At 47.8% G+C, this 19534-nt stretch overlaps 7 protein-coding genes across 7 annotated transcripts; 3 read left to right on the top strand and 4 right to left on the bottom strand.

Annotated features, from left to right (window-relative positions):
* Positions 1–366: 366 nt before the first annotated feature.
* On the top strand, positions 367–3657 carry BGW36DRAFT_464349 (putative ribonucleotide reductase large subunit Rnr1). Its single transcript, XM_046222248.1, has 3 exons — positions 367–672; positions 793–950; positions 1009–3657. Exons 1-3 carry the CDS (start codon positions 654–656, stop codon positions 3451–3453), a joined length of 2622 nt encoding a protein of 873 aa, XP_046069040.1. The 5' UTR covers positions 367–653; the 3' UTR covers positions 3454–3657.
* A 2352-nt stretch (positions 3658–6009) lies between these two features.
* Positions 6010–7284, top strand: BGW36DRAFT_35601 (RlpA-like double-psi beta-barrel-protein domain-containing protein-containing protein). Its single transcript, XM_046213711.1, has one exon. The coding sequence runs from the start codon at positions 6121–6123 to the stop codon at positions 6880–6882; it is 762 nt and encodes a 253-aa protein (XP_046069039.1). The 5' UTR covers positions 6010–6120; the 3' UTR covers positions 6883–7284.
* A 1537-nt stretch (positions 7285–8821) lies between these two features.
* On the top strand, positions 8822–11629 carry BGW36DRAFT_302513 (putative MFS monosaccharide transporter; the record flags this gene model as incomplete). Its single annotated transcript, XM_046211793.1, has 4 exons — positions 8822–8965; positions 9013–9144; positions 9193–9670; positions 9717–11629. The coding sequence occupies 4 exons, from the start codon at positions 8822–8824 to the stop codon at positions 11627–11629; spliced, it is 2667 nt and encodes an 888-aa protein (XP_046069038.1).
* Positions 11630–11726: 97 nt separating this feature from the next.
* Positions 11727–13554, bottom strand: BGW36DRAFT_386045 (putative Glutamate/Leucine/Phenylalanine/Valine dehydrogenase). Its single transcript, XM_046216980.1, has 5 exons — positions 13474–13554; positions 13260–13390; positions 13041–13185; positions 12700–12986; positions 11727–12640 (listed from the first exon to the last, which is right to left on the bottom strand). The coding sequence occupies exons 1-5, from the start codon at positions 13517–13519 to the stop codon at positions 11870–11872; spliced, it is 1380 nt and encodes a 459-aa protein (XP_046069037.1). The 5' UTR covers positions 13520–13554; the 3' UTR covers positions 11727–11869.
* A 45-nt stretch (positions 13555–13599) lies between these two features.
* On the bottom strand, positions 13600–15232 carry BGW36DRAFT_35544 (putative aldo-keto reductase). The gene is made up of 5 exons (XM_046213647.1): positions 15116–15232; positions 14977–15069; positions 14908–14921; positions 14161–14855; positions 13600–14102 (listed from the first exon to the last, which is right to left on the bottom strand). Exons 1-5 carry the CDS (start codon positions 15158–15160, stop codon positions 14077–14079), a joined length of 873 nt encoding a protein of 290 aa, XP_046069036.1. The 5' UTR covers positions 15161–15232; the 3' UTR covers positions 13600–14076.
* Positions 15233–16795: 1563 nt separating this feature from the next.
* On the bottom strand, positions 16796–17109 carry BGW36DRAFT_386039 (uncharacterized protein). Its single transcript, XM_046216979.1, has one exon. The coding sequence runs from the start codon at positions 17081–17083 to the stop codon at positions 16847–16849; it is 237 nt and encodes a 78-aa protein (XP_046069035.1). The 5' UTR covers positions 17084–17109; the 3' UTR covers positions 16796–16846.
* Positions 17110–17116: 7 nt separating this feature from the next.
* BGW36DRAFT_325914 (ankyrin repeat-containing domain protein) lies at positions 17117–17970 on the bottom strand (the record flags this gene model as incomplete). Its single annotated transcript, XM_046212726.1, has 1 exon — positions 17117–17970. A coding segment is annotated over exon 1 (744 nt), but the record flags the coding sequence as incomplete, so codon positions are not given.
* Between the last annotated feature and the right edge of the window lie 1564 nt (positions 17971–19534).

Raw genomic sequence — 19534 nt, 5'->3', positions numbered from 1 at the left:
GGATTGCTCCAGCATTCGCAGATACTGTAGAGTTCAGTTTATTGCTCCCAGCTAATCAATCAGGTCTAGATAAATCAGGGCATAAATATCTAAAACCACAGAGAATGGCACTCATCTTGTTCATCTCACCGTTCTACCAGCGAGAAAGAGGCTCGCACCCATCGGCTAGTTGAAATAATCAATGCCAAAAGGCTTGCATGAATCCACTCTGGATAAGCCAGCTTTGCAAGAGTATTATCAATCAAGGGGCACGTCGTGCTTAGAAATCTAGGTGTTTACGTGACACGTGACCTAACGCGCTAGAGCCTAGCAGAGTCCTAGCAACAGGCAGCGGCGGCAAAAAAGGGCAGCCACTTAAGCCAAACACGAAAATCGCGTCTTCAAGCCCTGTGACGCGTTACTACTGAGAGAACAAATACCACGCCTGCCCCTCTAGCCTCCTGCCGACTTTGCGTTCATCATCCTCTTGCAAGGGCTGCTTCAAGTTACAATCCCTGCTCCGTTCCTCTTATGCCTCTTTGTATCTGGGCTTCATAATCATTGCATCATTGCCACAGCTCCAGAATAGAATTTAAGGGCCATTTCTTCCTCCTGTTCATCAACTCCTTTCTTGTCCCCTGTGGAGGTATCGATCATAGTTGAGCCCCCTCAACATGTATGTCTTTAAGAGAGGTAAGTTCTATTCCTATCTCATTGTTCAGAGCTTTTTTTATCTTGTTTTTCCTCTGTCTTTTTCAATTTCATGTCAGATTCGTTGTCGACGCGTCGGTAATCCAAACTGACCAGCTTCAGATGGACGCAAGGAACGCGTACAGTTCGACAAGATCACAGCTCGTGTATCGAGATTGTGTTACGGACTCGATCCTGACCATGTGGATGCCGCCGCCATCACCCAAAAGGTTATTTCTGGTGTGTATCAGGGTGTAACCACCGTGGAGCTAGACAACCTGGTAAGAGCCCCTCTCGTCGACTCAATATTTTTGTGTGGATTGCTAACATGAATTCTAGGCAGCCGAAACTGCTGCATACATGACCGTCACACATCCCGATTACGCCGTTCTTGCCGCTCGTATTGCCGTTTCCAACCTCCATAAGCAGACCAAAAAGCAGTTCTCCGCTGTGATTGAGGACCTCTACCACTATATCAACCCGAAGAACAACAAGCCAGCTCCTATGATTTCAAAAGATACATACGAGATTGTGATGAAACATGCAGAAGAGTTCAACTCCGCCATCGTTTACGATCGTGATTTCAACTACCAATACTTTGGTTTCAAGACTCTCGAACGCTCCTATCTGCTTCGAATCAATGGCAAAGTTGCCGAGCGTCCTCAACACCTGATCATGCGTGTGGCTGTTGGTATTCACGGTGATAATATCGAGAAAGTGCTTGAGACCTACAATCTCATGTCTCAGAAATACTTTACCCATGCGTCCCCCACCTTGTTCAGCGCTGGTACACCTCAACCTCAGCTCGCATCTTGTTTCCTTGTAGATATGAAGGAAGATAGCATTGATGGTATATATGACACCCTTAAGACCTGCGCTATGATCTCCAAGAATGCTGGCGGTATTGGCCTCAATGTTCACCGTATTCGCGCTACTGGCTCTTACATTGGTGGCACTAATGGCACTTCCAATGGTCTTGTTCCTATGCTCCGTGTGTTCAACAACACCGCCCGCTATGTTGACCAAGGAGGAAACAAGCGCCCCGGTGCCTTTGCTATATATCTTGAGCCCTGGCACTCAGATGTCTTCGAATTCTTGGACCTCCGTAAGAACCATGGCAAGGAAGAAGTTCGCGCTCGTGATCTCTTCTATGCTCTGTGGACTCCAGATCTCTTCATGCGTCGTGTTGAGGCAAACCAAGAGTGGACCCTATTCTGCCCTAATGAAGCTCCTGGATTGGCAGACGTGTATGGTGAGGAATTCGATGCTCTCTATGAGAAGTATGAAAAGGAGGGCCGTGGTCGTCGCACTGTCAAAGCTCAAAAGCTTTGGTATGCTATCCTTGAAGCTCAGACCGAGACTGGAAACCCATTCATGCTTTACAAAGATGCTTGCAACAAGAAGAGCAACCAGAAAAACCTTGGTACTATTCGCAGCTCCAATCTTTGTACCGAAATCATCGAGTACTGCGCCCCTGATGAGGTCGCTGTCTGCAACTTGGCTTCACTTGCTCTGCCTACTTATGTGGATGCGGCTCGTGGCGAATATGACTTTGGTAAACTACATGAAGTTACCCAGGTTCTTGTTCGCAACTTGAACAAGATCATTGATATCAATTACTACCCTGTGCCTGAGGCCCGAAAGAGCAATATGCGCCATCGCCCTATTGCTGTCGGTGTCAATGGTTTAGCTGACGCTTTCCTTGCCCTGCGTCTTCCTTTTGACTCAGCAGAGGCTAAGCAGCTCAACATCCAGATTTTTGAAACAATCTACCACGGTGCTTTGACTGCCTCCATTCAGCTTGCTAAGGAGCATGGTACATATGAGACCTACAAAGGATCTCCCGTCTCTCAAGGTATTCTTCAGTACGACATGTGGGATCGCACTCCAACCGACCTGTGGGACTGGGATTCCCTGAAGGCTGAAATTGCCCAACACGGTGTCCGCAACAGTCTTCTTGTAGCTCCTATGCCTACCGCCAGCACAAGTCAGATTCTAGGTTTCAACGAGTGTTTCGAGCCTTACACATCTAATATCTATTCTCGTCGTGTTTTGGCTGGCGAGTTCCAAGTCGTCAACCCCTGGCTCTTGAAGGATCTTGTTGATCTTGGTCTGTGGTCTGATAACATGAAGAACCGTATCATCGCGGATGGTGGTTCAATTCAGAACATTCCTAACATCCCTACGGATATCAAGGCTCTCTATAAGACTGTGTGGGAGATCTCGCAGCGAAACATCCTGCAGATGGCTGCTGATCGCGGTGCTTACATCGATCAGTCGCAATCTCTCAACATTCACATGAAGGAGCCTACTATGGGCAAGATTACCAGTATGCACTTTGCGGGCTGGAAAATGGGTCTCAAGACCGGCATGTACTACTTGCGCACAATGGCAGCCTCTGCGCCTATTCAATTCACCGTCGACCAGGAGCAACTCAAGGTTGCTGACACCAACATTGCTCGTACCAATCTCTCGCTCAAAAAGCGTGCGCCTGGCGGAGCCGCCTTTAACAGTTCCTACTCAGCTGTTCCCCGTCCTATGTACGACCAAAAGCAGGCCGCTTTCGTTGCCAACGGAAATGGTGTGCCGGATCTTAGCCAGCCTGTTGCTGTTCCTCGCACCAACGGGGTTGCTTCTCAGTCTGAGGATGACGAGGTTGAGAACTCTCGTCCCGACCAAGACGGCGATGAGAGCAACGAACAGTCTGAGCAAGATATCTATGCACAGAAGGTGTTGCAGTGCAGCATCGAAAACAAGGAAGCTTGCGTGATGTGTAGCGGTTGAGCCGCCTAATATTGCTTAAGCTGTTTTACACCGTTTTCCTTGGGGTGGTTAATTGTACGTTTCCTTTGTACTTAATGCATGAAGTTTATGCCCGAATAGCCTCTATGTTTGATTTGTTGTCATGCCCTTGCACTGTTGGATCTACGTGTTGTTTCGATGTACTTGTATATTCCATTAAGTTCAATACAGATTGTCTAGATTGTATTATTTTGTGAGAGATTGTAGCATATAATCCCATGACTGGCAAAAGGTAGCCACTGGCATCAATCTGTCAGGTCCATGGTCTAGACTCTGGCAATAACAGGGGCAGGTCTAGGCTGTCGTCTCAACCCTGCTGAGTTCTGAGAGCAACCATCGCCCTCAGTACATGTCTACGCACGATCCACAACCAACAAGCCACCACTGCCCACATGTGAAGGTCGGTCTAGACTTGAATGGCCTGTCCGAATTCTATCTAACAGTGACTAACATGTGACAGAGTCTAGACTTCCCTCGTCTGAAGATCTTTGAGGAAAAAGAGGGGTTGTCCAATGTAATTTGCGCTCTGCAATAAACCCAGACAATGAATTAGTAACGACAATAATAACTCGGCCAACGCCTCTCAAGAGTTTGGTTCTTAATTCATGGTAGCCGCCCGGATAAAAAAAATTCGGGAACTTCATGTAAAGAAATTTTTGATTCCGCATTATTGCCGCCAGATAATGTGGCAATAGCGGAATGAGAATCTACGAGAATCCATTCGAAAATAGCGAGTGCGGCAGCATAAAGACTGCCACGCGGGTGTATCCCCAAGAGGAAAGTTTGGTTCGGCAATCGATCAAGGGATATCATAGCCGTAGGTACGCAGAGAAAAAAAGGAAATATGGATTTAAAAAGCTCAGTTTGATGAACCATGGAGATGCTGCCCACGGTTCTGGGCCTGCTTACATAATGGGCGACTTGGCATTCGGATTTCTGGCTATGTTGGTTAACAGTTGGTATGAGCGATTTTCGCAGGCAGAATATTTTCTGGATTTGTGTTTTTTTTTTTTTTTTCGCCTCTGCTCTCCTCTTTCTCCTTCCTTTCTGATGCTTTGTTGTGAGGGGGTGGAAATCTTCCGGGGTGACTAATCCTTGTTGCCTACCATCTACGTACTTACGCATTGTACTGAATGTCTGGACGAGTCTGATGAAGTTCGAGCTTATCGATATGGATAAGCTTAATGCCGTCAGATATCGTGTGGGATTTTATCGCGGCCGGCCATTTCATCATACATATTCTGTTTCGAAACAGTGTACAGCCAGTCGGAAATGAAATTTGGAATATGTGTAACCCGTAGTGCCGTCTCTCGTCATTCTAGGCTAGGTTGTTCAACAGTCTGTCGCGAGACTTTGGTTGCCGAAATCAATATTTCGTCCGGTACTCTTTGAGGCACCCCTTCTCGCGACGCGGCGAGGCGAGAAATGGAACGGTTGCCCTGTCTGTACCAGCACCGCGGACTCTGCCACGAGTCTTGCCGCCGGGTCAGGCCAGGAGTAAAAGGTACGTATGCAGCGAGAATCAGCCACATACATCAGTCGTGCCTCACATTGTCACTCGATTGACAAAAAGCGAGAAGAAGAAAAAATCTCTGGCGAAGACCCGGGGAGAGGCAGGTCTTTAAATCGCCGGACTTGGTAAACCCGGAGCTGGCTGGCTGGCAGAACCATGGATCGATCTCTGGCTGAGAAATCCACGGAGTGTTTCACGGACTCGGCGCTTACCGTAACAGACATAGCTCCGGGCCCACTCGGCGTTCTGGGCTTGCCACTGGTGTCCAATCGGAGACGGCACAGGTAAAAACTTTGCGTTTGGCTCCTGGCCTGTTTCAAGGCACCGGCGCTGTGCTGTGAGTGGCCAACACCCCTGGTGCCCCGCCATGGCCAATCGCAGGCTGTCAGGCCCTGAAACCGCTGGGGTTCCTGCAGTAGACGTGTACTAGATGTGTACTAGATGTGTACTGGATGTGTGATCGACGAATCGCTGGCTAACGCTCTGTGTCTTGCTGATCGCAAACATTGCATAAGGATACGGGTAATATCTCGGCGGTAATCACTGTCATGCAAGAACAACGCATCATTTCCGTGTTACCGACTGCTATACACAGCACCAGATCCTGCCATGCCACACATGTCCAGGCTTAACCAACAATTACGATGTGGAATTGTGGATAGACGAAAGTCCAGGTGGAAAAGGTGGGCCGGGCGGTGCCAGAAGAATGGCGTGGTGCCTGCCCCGCTGCCCCACCCCGCGTGCGTCCAGCGTCGGGCCAATTGGCGGCACATCCGTCCGCTCTTATTTTGCGGCCTTTAGCCTGAGGCTTGAGGCTGTGGGCGCTGTCTAGAACACGCCATCCCCCTGGGCCGCCCTCTTTGCTATTTAAGTGCTCGCTTGCCCTCCGCTCTTTCTCCATCTCATCAATCATCGCTGACAAGTCATTCCTTGACCCTTCCAGTCTTTCTCTCTCTTGTCCTCCCCTGCTGTGCAGATTTGCTCGCTCTTTTTGCAATCCCTGCTCCAGTCTTGAAATCGCTTGGTCGATTTCCTTTCCAGTCCTTCACAGAACAAGACACTACTACTCCCTACGCCTCGCGTACAGTCACTCCAGGTCAACGAGACCAATTACAACCTCACCAACCACATTCACAATGGCTATCTTTTCCAAGGCTCTTGCTCTGACCGCCATCTTGGCCACTCTCACCTCGGCCGCTCCCCTCCAGCAGAAGCGCGACCTCGTCTATGAGACCGTCACTGCCTACGACGTGACCACTATCGATACCACCATCACTCTCTATCCCGGCGAGCCGACGCCTTCAGTGCCCCCAAATGTCGCTATCACCACCCAAGCGGCTGTGAGTACCACTGCTCCTGCTGAGGCCAAGCCCGAGCCCACGTCGGCCACTTCCACCTCGGTCAGCCCCGTGGCTCCTGAGACCACCGCCGCGCCGACCACCACTGCTCCTGCTGCTGCGCCAACCTCTGAGGCCCCTGCTGCTGCACCTACCACCACCGAAGCCCCCTCCCCAGCAGCTGAGCCATCCACCACCAGCACCTCGTCCTCTGCTCCTGCTGCTACGTCATCTGGTAGCTCTGGCTCCGGCAATGGTCAGTCTGGCTCCGGCGATGGTACCTACTACGACACCGCCACCTCAATGAGCGCTCCCAGCTACTGCGACACTGCCAACGACGGTAACTCTGAGAACGTTGTTGCTCTTTCTTCCGCTATCATGACCGAGGCCCTCTGTGGTGCCACCATCACTGTCCACCACAATGGCAACTCGGCCACTGGTAAAGTCGTCGACAAGTGCCCTGGCTGCAGCGCTGGATCCGTTGACATGTCCCAGCACATGTTTGAGTCTCTGGCCAGTATCGATGCCGGCCGCATCCCCATCACCTGGACCCTCAACTAAGCCTTGCTGTTTCAGTTTGAATTCTTTGTGTCTTTCGATTCTACCTCATCTTCGGATGACGGTTATATATATACTCATATATATAACATTTTATAGAAATTTGTTTTCTTCTGACAAGCGTCTGCTTGTGCTGTATCTTTCTAGACTTTCCACCAGAAACTGCATGTGGCATGGACATACTGGGCTCGCCTGCAAGTCGGGCGAGCAGGCCTGCAGTCTTTCTTACACTCCTGGGGAGTGGCCTGGCGCAAGATTGGTTGAGTTATGGAAAAGTTTGTGCTTGTAAATTATAACGAATCAACGATCAAATCAAACAATGACTGTCTCTTGCTTTGCAAATAATACTTGCAATGGGGTGCCTAGCCGCCTCTCTGATTTTGTACGACGATCATCCCATTAGTCCAGCATAGCTTTGACTCTTGAGCATAGACTATCAGACAGCTTATACATTACCTAGCCATCGCATTGATCACTTGACAACCTAATTTTTGTGACATGGACAAGGGACTAGCCACCCGCTCCAACACATCAATGCGGACGTGTACTAGTTACATAGGAGACTACTAGTACATACTGTAACAGCCGATAGCGGCCCAACGGACTCGCAGATTTATGATAATATTAAGATTGCTTATGTGCGAAAACCACAGAGAGGAGTGCGCTGCTGCGGCCGGCAACACCGCCACAGCAACTGACAAAATTCATTTAGTAATTATCCGTACATTGCTTGCCGAAAGCAGCAAGACTAAATTGATACTAGCCTGACCACTAGCACAAATTAGGACTAGCACAATGAGAAGAAAATTATGTTTCTCGCAGTCTCAGCTTGAGATTTCGCTCACCACTGTATACTAGGAAGCCTTTTTGATGCAGCACCAGGTTTCTAGCTGCCTGGATAATTTTCAAATTTTTCAAAATATGAACATAGTGAAATAATGTGTGAGAAGCTGAGGACCTACCTGATTGGCCGCCATACGTTCCAACAGTGGCCCAAGCAACCCGAACACGCCACCCCATTGGCTGGCCAATCTGGGCAAGGCCAAAGACGTCATGCGGGACCACAGTAATTATTATTGATTATCCTTGTTTCGTGCGCTGGACATGGAGGTATAGAGCCATAGAGCTATAGACGGACATATCATATTAACCATACATAAAATAGTACATAGGGTCGTAGATAGCTGCTCTTTATAGCTATTGTAATAGGTAGCGATCGCGATCGGAATGCACACCGACACCCTGGTTCTCGGAGCCGCCGCATTCAACCCGCACGCCGTGATTGGCCAGGCACCCAATGACATACATGCTCGCACTCAGCAAAACCGCCTCCCAATGTCAAATACGCCACCAACTCAGCTTTTCAACCCTTTCATAGGACGCTGCGACTCCTGATCTCGCTTGAATAAAGTTGATTGTCAATATTACTGCTCGGAACACGATTGCATGCGTTGACGAGAGACAATTCTGCTGGCGTGCTCGGGCGAATTATTAATTTATTATTGTTTGGTTAAGGTTTTCTCCCAAATCTGCTCGCTCTCTTCCCCACAAATTACTTTTGCCGACCACCCGGGGAAAATCGTGCACTTTTGCTTTTCAACGCTGCCATTCTTCTGCTTTTCTCCTCGATTTGGCTACCATCACAGATTATCATGTGTGCGGGCAGTTCTCAACCCCGATTGTCTTTATAGCTCCTGCTCACGTCTGAAGCTCCGTGCCTGTCCATCGGAGGTGCCCGCTTTTTCACAGGGTTCTGCTGCAATCGGCTGGTGACAATTTATTCTCAACTCATTCTCAACTCACTCCCAATAGCCAGCCCACTAGCTGTTGAGACACACTGGCGATGATGGATTTTATACCTAACAAGAATATTCAATACTGGACTTTTAATTGCGGGAAAACATAACGTCCAAGCGAAAGAATAAAAAAAGCGGTTCTCACCATGGACGACCGGGGCATGCCAACGCTTGTTGTCACTATCATTTTCTTCGTCCTTGCTTCGACGTTTGTTGCTCTCCGGTTTATCTCTCGGTTGGGCGTCGTGCATAAAATTGCTTGGCATGATCATCTTATGCTTGTAGCTTGGGTATGGATGTCGTTGGTGATGTTTCTACATTATGCTGACTGTGGCAGGTGATTGACTTTGGATTCGTCTTTGCGATATGCTATGGAACAACAAAAGGCTTAGGCTTGCACCAGACCAATGTAGAGCCATCATGGGATGTTGCCCTAAATACGACCGAGTATGTAGCGAATGTGCTATACGTAAGTCATCAACTCCGCGATTCCGTATAACTATACTAACGCGCACAGAATCCCGCGCTTATGGCGCTGAAAATGTCCATCTTGATCTTCTTTCTGTCCCTCTCGAAAACGGACAAGGTCTTTCGATGGGCTATCTATGCGACGATGTTCGTCGTCAATGCCTCTGGATTCGCCTTGACTATGGTCAATGTTTTTCAGTGTAGACCTGTCAGCGCAGCTATCTGGTTTCCAGTAAATGGAGACGCAAAATGTACCGATATTGTCACCATCTATCTCTCCTCCGCACCTGTCAATCTTATCACCGACATTGCCATTTTCCTCTTACCAGTTCCAATTTTGACAAAATTGCGCTTACCAAAGAAACAAAAAGTTATTCTGATAATTACATTCAGTTTTGGCTTCTTCACGGCAATTGTCGATGTTATTCGAGTTGCATACCTACAAAACGCCGCCACATCACGCGCTCAGATGATACAGACGTCAGGATCTTCCACACACAATACAAAATTCAACCAGGACTTTTCTTGTATGTCAATCACTCCTTCTTCATAAATTTTACACTGACAATTTAGGGTACGGGGCCTTCACGTTTATGTGGTCTGCGATCGAAGTCAACATCGGTATCATGTGTGCTTGCGTGCCCGGTTTGAAACCACTAGTTGCACGCCTGGTCCCTCGGATGATCAGAGGCTCAACAGATACATCACCACAGGCTGCCTCCATCGGCACGTACCCTTCAAGTGCAAACAGGGCAACGGGGCCATGTTTAGCAAGTACCCAGCGTCAAACCCTACGTCCAGGATCAAGGGCAAATACAAATGACGTACACAATATAGCAGCAATCAGTCCTCCCCCTGCAGCAATTACACCGGAAGAATTCATGAACGCAGCGGACGTTTTATCCCATTCCGGACCTAGCGACGATACAGAAAGCAGCGCAGTCGACAAGACCTCTGGTGCCATGAATGTGTCGAGATTTTTTGATTTTGTCAACGTTAAGCAGCCCAAGAGCATGCTCGCGATGAATAACAAAGAATCCATACCGCCCGTGGCATTAACAACAGTACTGTTCTTCATGTGGGGTTTAGGCTATGGTTTCTTGGATGTTTTGAACGACCAATTCAAATTAATCGATGGTATTAGTGCGTGGGGCTCTCTAGGTCTGCATGCTGCATACTATGGCGGCTACCTGATCTCACCGCTGGCTATCGGCCGTCAGTTGCTGTGTCGATGGGGGTTCAAGGCCACTTTCATCGCGGGTCTCTTTATATACGCCTGTGGAGCCCTCATCTTCTGGCCGTCTGCGGTATTGACCTCCTTCACAGCGTTTATTATTTCGAATTTCATTGTTGGCTGCGGATTTGGAGTGCTCGAAACAGCAGCCAATCCTTTTATTGCGTTGTGTGGACCTCTCGAAAACGCGGAAATCCGACTGAATTTTTCGCAAGCAATACAAGGAGTTGCCAGCGTGGTATCTGCAGTCCTCGCCAAAAAGGCCCTGTTTCAGTCCGTGCAAGATGCAGCAAGCTTGGTCAAAGTGCAGTGGGCATATCTTGCAATCGCACTCTTCGACCTCCTCCTAGCGGTTGCTTTCTATTATCTCCCCGTTCCTGAAGCTACTGACGAAGACCTCCGCGCATTATCTGACCGACGAAAGGAGGCCAATTCGGTGCGAGTGCTGGGCATTCCTGTCATTTGGATGACATTTGGCCTAGGAGTGTTTTCTCAGTTTTGCTATGTCGGAGGGCAGGAGGTGCTTGTGACCAGCTTTGCGTATTATATTGAAGCGCAAATCTCCATTACGAATCTTTCTACTTTTGATTACCTCTTAATTGGCCGTAGTTTATTTGCTGCAGGCCGGTTCATGGCCGCCTTCACACAGTGGTTCCTCAAACCCCGATGGATACTTTTCGTGTCATACACTGGGCTTATCGTGCTCTCTGCGTTGTGTATGGCACTCGATGGTCTCTCCGGCGTGGTCATTGGCTTGCTACTGTTTTTATTCGAAAGTGGAGTATTCAGCATCATCTTTGCCATGTCGCTCCGGGGCATGGGGACACATACAAAGACCGCATCGGCGATTATGGCCACCGCGATAGGAGGCGGTACAATGTTCCCATTCGCGCAGCAAGCCGCAAGCAATAACCACGGGGTAGTATCGTCCTACGTTGTCCTCGTCGTGCTCTACGCCGTCGGCGCCATTTTCCCTCTGTATCTCAATTTTGTCCCTGCAGCAAAGAAGCAAGTCGATCCGATTCCAAATGAATACCTACGTCGCCACATCCGGCGACATCGCCAGACTGTTAATGTAAACCCTTCACCACCTGTGGAAAAGGAACAGCATTACTCGCGAGGCGGCGTCTTATCACGTCCGCGCAGTCTGGTGGATGAACCGGTGTCGTCAAATGTTCCGGGAAATGCGCAGTATACGCCTGGAATAAATGAGCGTGATCTTGCTTTCGAGCAACCATCACCGCAGAACTAACTTTTTCTTACCACTAGATACCCATGATGCACTGACGGCCGTGTATATACTGTAATATACGTATATTTTATACAATATACTATAATGAAAATGAAAATTTATCACAAACATAGACAAGCATTGCATTCATTCTATATACCGTTTATAAACGAAATGCTAACTAACAAGACAAATAAACCGAGCTAACACCAGACCATCATATGAAACATCCAACATTCAACATCGAGATATAGAGATAGATCACCACCAATCGCCCTGGTCCCTCATGGCAGCGGCAACCTTCTTGAAGCCCGCAATGTTGCTACCAGCCACCAACGAAGGCAGCGCGCCGTCGGTCGAAGAAACATAGTCCTTCGCGGTGTCCAGCCCATTTTGGAATGATGCTTCCATGATATCTTTCAGCTTGCTGTCAACTTCTTCGGTCGTCCAGCTCAGACGGGCCGAGTTCTGCGCCATCTCCAGTCCAGAGACAGCCACGCCACCCAGATTAGCGGCCTTGCCAGGCGCATACCAGATGGCAGCAGCACCCTGGTTCTTTTCGCGATGCGCCTCAAACACATCAATCGCTTCCTGCGTCGATCCCATATTCGAACCCTCCGCAATGAACTTGACGCCCGCGTCAATCAGCGCTTGCGCTTCCTCGCCAGAGACTTCATTCTGGGTTGCGCACGGTAGGGCAACATCAACCTTTCCAACGTGCACCCACGGCCGAGCGCCCTCGATATACTTGAACTTGCTGAACGACTCGGCGCTGACGATCGAGTTGAGCTGCTTGCGCTCCACCTTGAGCGCGGCCACCTCGTGGATTTGCTCTGGCGTGAAGCCGCCCACGACGCTCTCCGGCACAACTAGCGATCCTTTGCTGTCGGACAGCGAAACCACCGTGCCACCCAACTCAATCACCTTCAAGGCGGCGTACTGTGCGACGTTTCCGGAGCCGGAGACCACAACGCGCTTGCCAGCGAAGGATTCCTTGCCCTGGCTGGCGTATTTGATCATATGTTGGACATACTTGTGTCAAGTTAGGATTCAGAATCACCACTAGGCGGGCGCTTCAAGCAACAACTCACATAAACCAAGCCATATCCCGTCGCCTCAGGCCGAATCAAGCTACCACCCCAGGTCAGGCCCTTGCCAGTGAGCACGCCCTCCCACTGGTTGCGAATCTTCTTGTACTGGCCGAACAGGTACCCGATCTCCCGGCCGGACACACCGATATCGCCGGCGGGCACGTCAGTGTCGGCCCCGATATGGCGCGACAGCTCGGTCATGAAGCCCACGCAGAAGCGGCGGATTTCATTGTCTGATTTTCCCTTTGGATCGAAATCGGCACCACCTTTGCCGCCGCCCATGTTGACTATGCCGGTATTAATATTATCGTATCAATAAAGAATAAAGTTTGGGTACTCACGGCCTGTCAGGGCATTTTTGAAAATCTGCTCGAATCCCAAGAATTTCAAAATCGACAGATTCACCGTCGGATGGAAGCGCAGGCCGCCTTTGTATGGGCCGAGCGCAGAGTTGAATTGGACGCGGTATCCACGGTTGATTTGGAGCTGGCGCGGGAAAAAGCAATTCTCAGTACGCAGTAAAATACCGGGATGTAAGGAGTAAGATTAAGTCTATGTACCTCTCCTTTGTCATCCTCCCACACTACGCGGAACTGGATCACTCGTTCCGGCACGGAGGCAACCTTCAAGGCTTTTCGGTATTCGGGGTTCTTTTGGAAGAGAGTTGAGTTTTCCAGGGTTGAGACAAGCTCTGGATGGGTCAGCATTCATGTTTCGTATCTCGACACATGTACTTGTAATGTAAGATAGCGTAAGATTGATATGAGGGTGTACCTTTGTAGGCTTGCTCGAACTCGGGCTCTGAGGGAAGGTTCGACATGTTAATTAATTATGAGTATTCAATACACAGGATGCATCGGTAGAGTGACTGGCATTTGAAGCCGAGGGGGAAGCGGTCTTTATAGTTATCTACGCCGACACCCCCGTACGGCATATTGGCTGGGGAATTCAATACACGATTAGATATCTAATGCAAATAATAATGGCTAATCTCCAGCCTAGCAGAAGCTTGCTCGACCGTGTACCGGTGAGAGTTGCGAAATTGCCACCGGCGGTTCTGGCGGTTCTCGTTTTGTAGGCAGAAACAAGCTAGGAGGTCGCCCATCTCCTAATTTTTATGGTCATACCAATTTTATACGGCTGAGTCTGGCTTGCACAGAAAAAGCAAGCAGCAGAAGAGGCCGACCATCGGAGTCCCGTGACTCGCATTTCGCTGCCTGAGGCTGCAATGGGCTGCCGACCATCGGGGAGCAGAGATAAGGCGCCCGGCGCTGTGATTGGGCCATTACTTTTGCGATTTGTTATCTGATCTGATTAGATCTAGTATACATCCTGTGCTCTACAAGTGATGAAGTGTATACGCTGTACATCTGATCCTTATGGCGCGTCCACAGGGTCCCAGTCTAGCCGAGAATTAGCCACTCAAAATAAGATATCGATAGACAACATTTTGAAACATACCAGTCACCAAGTATTCATCCAACCCATCCAACACCTGCATGTCCTCGTCCCCAATCTCAAATCCACCAACCTGTGCATTGGAGACAATGCGGTCTGCCTGGCTGCTCTTCGGCAGAGGCACATACCCGTGCTGCAGACTCCAGCGCACCATCAGCTGAGCCGGTGTGCAGCCGTATTTCTCGGCGAGCGCAACAATGGTGGGATGGCGGAACCGGTATGCCCGAGCCAGCGGAGCATATGCTTCCACTACGATGTCGTTTTGTTGGCAGAACGAGACAATTTCGGTCCGCGTGTTGAACGGGTGCACCTCGATCTGATTCACGGCCGGCCGTACTCGGGGGTTCGTCCCGAGCAGCTCCTCAAGGTGCTTGATGCCGTAGTTGCTAACACCAACCGCCAGAATTTCTCGCTCGGCGTACGCATCTTCCAGCGCCCGCCAGCATTCAAGCCGCTTTTTCTTCCCGCCGTACGGGGAGTGGATTAGGAAGAGATCAATGTACCCCAATCCGGAGGCTTGGATTGACTTCTTGATCGACTGCCGTGTGGCGTCGTAGCTGATGTTACTTGCGAGCTTGGAGGTGAAAAAGATATCCTCCCGTTTCAGCCCATCCAGCTTTGTCTTTTCCGATTCGAGGAATTGTAGGATGGACCGACCGACCTCCCTCTCATTTCGGTATTGCTGGGCACTATCAATTCTGGTATAGCATTAATCAACAATCACTCCTGCCAAAAAAGGGCGAGGTATACCCCCGATAGCCGGCCTAGTTGCAGTCAATGAGTGATACTACTTAGCATGAGACGCATTCAATCACCTACTTCCAACGCATATTTGACTGCATTTTCTGTCTCTCGTCCTGAAGTTAGGTACACTCCTAATTGGATCAACGGCATCAGATTTCCGTTCGGAAGCTTCACTGTGTTAGCGAATTATTCACAAACGAAGTGGGAGTATTACTTTAATTGTCGAAGACAACGTGTATGTATTCTTAAGACCCGCCATGCTGACTGTTATCAACAATCAATAAAACAGGACGGACTCTGAATTGAAGATGCTATCGGTTATGTAGCTGTTGAGTTGCCAAGCCTACCCCACTTTATCCCTATGACGCATAATGATCAAAGGTAAGTTTGTAGTTTCCATCCAAGATCATATATCAGCCAATGATCTTTATTTTCAGGGCTTGCTTTATTATCATTGAGGGGGGTGTTCGAATACGTAAACACCAAAGCCCTAACCTCAATACTCGCCCCTAAACGAGCCCTCTCTGGTGTATTCAGTAATGTAAATGATGTATGCGTGGCATCTAGATTTGCAATTCTTTTTGTTAATGTATTTTCCTTCCCTATTTTCTATAAATTGGAAGCCTGTTGAATTACTCACATTTCACTCTTTCTTCCTACGAGTCAAAGCTCTTAAATAACAGCACATCACTCTGTCGACTCATATAATACCATCGAAATTTCCTCGTCGGATCATATAGCAGGTACAGCATTGTACCTGTATAATTACCACGTGCCATATCTGATTCAATCAATCTAGACGTTTCGACGCTACGTGCATCACAAACAGCAATGAGACGTTCTTCAACTGCTCCATTGATCGGGCGTCAAATGCTGAATCGAGTCAGCACCTTTTTCGGATGCACACGTAGCGTCTAGTTTCATTTCCTTCCTACTCACCTTATCATCTGTACTGGACACGACTGGAGATGTTGGGCTTGCTCGGAAAGATGATTGCGGATACATTCGATCATATGTGCTTGAGGTTTATCTACCGTAAGAAGTGTATCTTTCACTTTTAGTATTAATATGTATCACAACTTTCTAGAGACTAGATCAACCAGCAACTCGCCTATGTGAACTTGTCGAGCTCGACTGCCTCTACTAGATCGTCGATCTTTGGCACTTTTCTTCTTCCTTATCTATAAAAAAACCTAGGAATAAGCAGTAGTAAAAGGAACCAAATTCCAATTATAAAATTAAGATCATCGCTCACTTTCCAATCGAATATAATAACCTGAGCAACTCCTTCTATTTCCTTTCTCAAAATATTGTCGCATTCAGGCAAAACATTTTTTAACCGTTTCCTGATCCCAGAAACCATTCTGTTTCATTGATGACAATGACAAGGATATTTCCGATATATGAAACCATTTGTTTCAAGACTGAGCTTTCCCTCTTCTTCCTATATTACCCAAGCATTGTAGATTATTTCCGCATTATCCCCTTTGTGAAATACAAGATTGTGTGATTCTTGTTCTCCTTCCGCTCTCCTTTTCCATCCGAATTGAGCGATCCGGTAGGGTCGAGTGTGGTTGTAAATGGCTTGCCATTGGAGATACCTCAACTTGACTTCTAAATCCTCATACCTTCATGTCAGACGGTGAATGTAGACGAGATATTTGGAATTGGTGAACCGGTGGACATCTGTATAACAAGATGGCGTTGTTTTAAACTATTCATTGTAGATTACTCTTCATGAATCATGGGTTGTTGCCTGCGTATATAGCTGCGTGGCATAACAAGCGTACTGCAGCTCCAGAGTAATGCCTCAAGTCTTATAAATACAACTACGATAACTAATTATGAAAGAATATTTATTGATTAGACACGATTGATTGAATTAGGGTTTCTCGGGCTGATTAATATAAGCTTATTTGTTATTAGTACCAGACTTAAAGGGTCTTCAATAATAGTCGTATTCATCGTCATCTTCGTCGCTCGTATCACAAATCGTCATCTCAATAAGACCAGATTCTACCCACGGGTTTCGCGCCCCCGCATCCAACAGCATCTTCACCATTACATTACACGGATTTCGGTAGGCTGCAGTCTCTAATGGAGTCAATCCATCGCTCCCTTGGGCGTTAATATCAGCGCCAGAGGCGATGAGGTACTCCAGTATCCCGGTGCGAAAGCTCATAATTGCTAGATGTATCGGGGCGTATCCCTTTTCATTCCTCTCGTTGATGTCGGCACCGCCGTCTAACAGGGCCTTAACGGACTTGGTACATCCGATTTTTGCAGCCTCATGTAGAGCGGTATTTCCGTCGCTGTTACGCCGAGAAATATCAGCGCCATGATTGATGAGCTGCGTAATGACAACTTCATTGTGGTTCCATGTTGCAGTATGCAACACTGTCGTTTCGTTAATATCATACCCGAGTTCAAGGAGCAGTTCGAGAAGCTCTGGACCACCACGCTGATGTACGAGTTGGTATATTAGAGAAGCATAATCGCTTCCTTGCCGTTGAGGAAATACATTTGCGCCAGCATTGATTAGCTGTTTAGCTGCAGCGACTTGTCCAGAGCCAACTGCGCGATGGAGCGGGCTGAAATTTGCGTTTTGACCTTCGGCATTCACATCTGCACCAGCCATAAGAAGTGTCTTTATTACGTCTGAATTTCCAATCTCAGCTGCCCAATGAAGTGGCGTATCTCCATGGAGAGTCTGAACATTAACGCTTATACCTATATCAAGGAAGAATTGTACACATTCTGAGGATGCACTTCGCGCTGCATAGTGCAGTTCCGTTGCCCGTATCCAGCCTCTATTGGCAGTTTTGGCACCAGCTTCACGTAGCATCTTCACAAAAGGCAAGTTACCGGTAAGGGCTGCCGCATGTAAAGGGTGAAAGCCGTCTTGATAGAAAGATGACCCCGTAGTATTAGTTCCACTCTCAAGGAGTTGCTGTACCATATCCGCATTCCCATGAAAGACAGCGACAACTAGAGCAGCGCTCTTGATTTGATCCCTCGTTGCAGAGTCAACCGTCTCGAGGAGACGATTCGCAAGCTGATTGTGGCCAGCTGCAACAGCTGCACATACAGGAGTATACTGTATTTGCCATGGATGTTTAGTATAATCGCAAGCTGTCATCCACTCAGAGGCACCTCTTTCGAGCAGTACTTCCACGATTTTCTCGTCTCCATGAGCAGCTGCTAGATGCAGCAATGTTCTTCCATTTGGAGCTCCTTGATAACGGATATTGGCACCTCGGTCAAGTAGGGCATAGAAAACAGAATAGATCCTCTGCTCAATCGCCCAATAAAGGACTCTAGTAGCCTGATGATTGGATCTCCGATGATAGCAATAATCGATACCTTTTCGATACAGAGCTTCCATCAGCAGTAGGTAAAATCGCCTTGATGTTTGCGCCAAGCTATTCAAATCCCATGTCTGATAGAGCATATTGCCGATTATAATGAGGATCTCATTGGGTAGGTCTGTAAGTCCTATTTGTCTCGACTTGTCACCTGAAAGTGTGGCATTGTTGCACAGATATTGACATTTCGCTCCGGCTTCTTTCTGCGCCTCCACTTTATCTGTGGATTGCGAAACTCGTGCCGATCTTTGCAAATTTCTTTGTAAGAAATGTTCCCCCCCCGGCATTTTACTGAGGATTTTATATTCATGCATAGCAACATACCAATATGTACGTGAAGGCCATCAGATTAAGGGTTACAGAAAGTAAGAACGATGCATATTGATGTGTGGGGGAGCATGTGGCCCGTGCGTTTCTTCTTCTACTGAATACGAGGTTGGATTAATATAATCCTTAAATATAGATTAACGTTATAATGAAGGTGTTAGTTTTCGGTCAAACGGTGAATATTTGGCAGTTTCTCCAAGCCTTCTCGATTGGCCGATGCTGCCTTAGGAATTCGGCCGAAGGAATATCGTGACCTAAAATCTTATCAAACACACAATCAGTAAGGATACTAGGTTGTTTTTGACAGAATTCCTATCTGACCGGGTCAAAATTAAGTATATACAGCATGCTATACATTTTTCTCTCAGGAAATATAGTTGTATTTGATCGGTAAGTGAGCAGGCGTAAGCCAAGATACTATGTAAACATTGAAAACTAGACCACCAATTTGGAAGCCTGGCTAATACTACCAAAAGCCCCCGTTGATTTGACGCTATTAAGGGAGATAAGTTGGATAAAGGGTATTGAATATATACATCAAGCATGCGTTTACACTCCGGTGTTGAAACTGCCAGCCCGTGCCAATGCTCAACTACATTTGTAACTGGCGATCTTCCCTTATTAACATACGCCTACATATATCAATTGATTAATTTATATTGACAACCACTGCCTTTTAGCATATATTTTAGCGGTTAACATATAATCAAGTTTCCCCCAATAATAATTCAATAGTTTAAGGCATAATATCTGCCAGGTTATGTGCAACCATCTGCGCTGACGTCTTAGGTGTCCTTTGGTCCGACGTCATTAATAGCCATATCAGTCTCCCGTGGCTCTGGTTCACTAAGAAAAGATATACTGTAAAGGAATCACAAGAGAGTTTGTATTGGTGACACAAATCAGCTGTTATGTTTCTTGCGATACTACTGCCTTGTATC

The sequence above is a fragment of the Talaromyces proteolyticus genome (genome assembly GCF_021365285.1).
Source record: "Talaromyces proteolyticus strain PMI_201 chromosome Unknown BGW36scaffold_10, whole genome shotgun sequence".
NCBI lineage: Eukaryota > Fungi > Ascomycota > Eurotiomycetes > Eurotiales > Trichocomaceae > Talaromyces > Talaromyces proteolyticus.
Note: the sequence above shows the minus strand (reverse complement) of the source record. Positions and strands in the feature narration are given on the sequence as shown.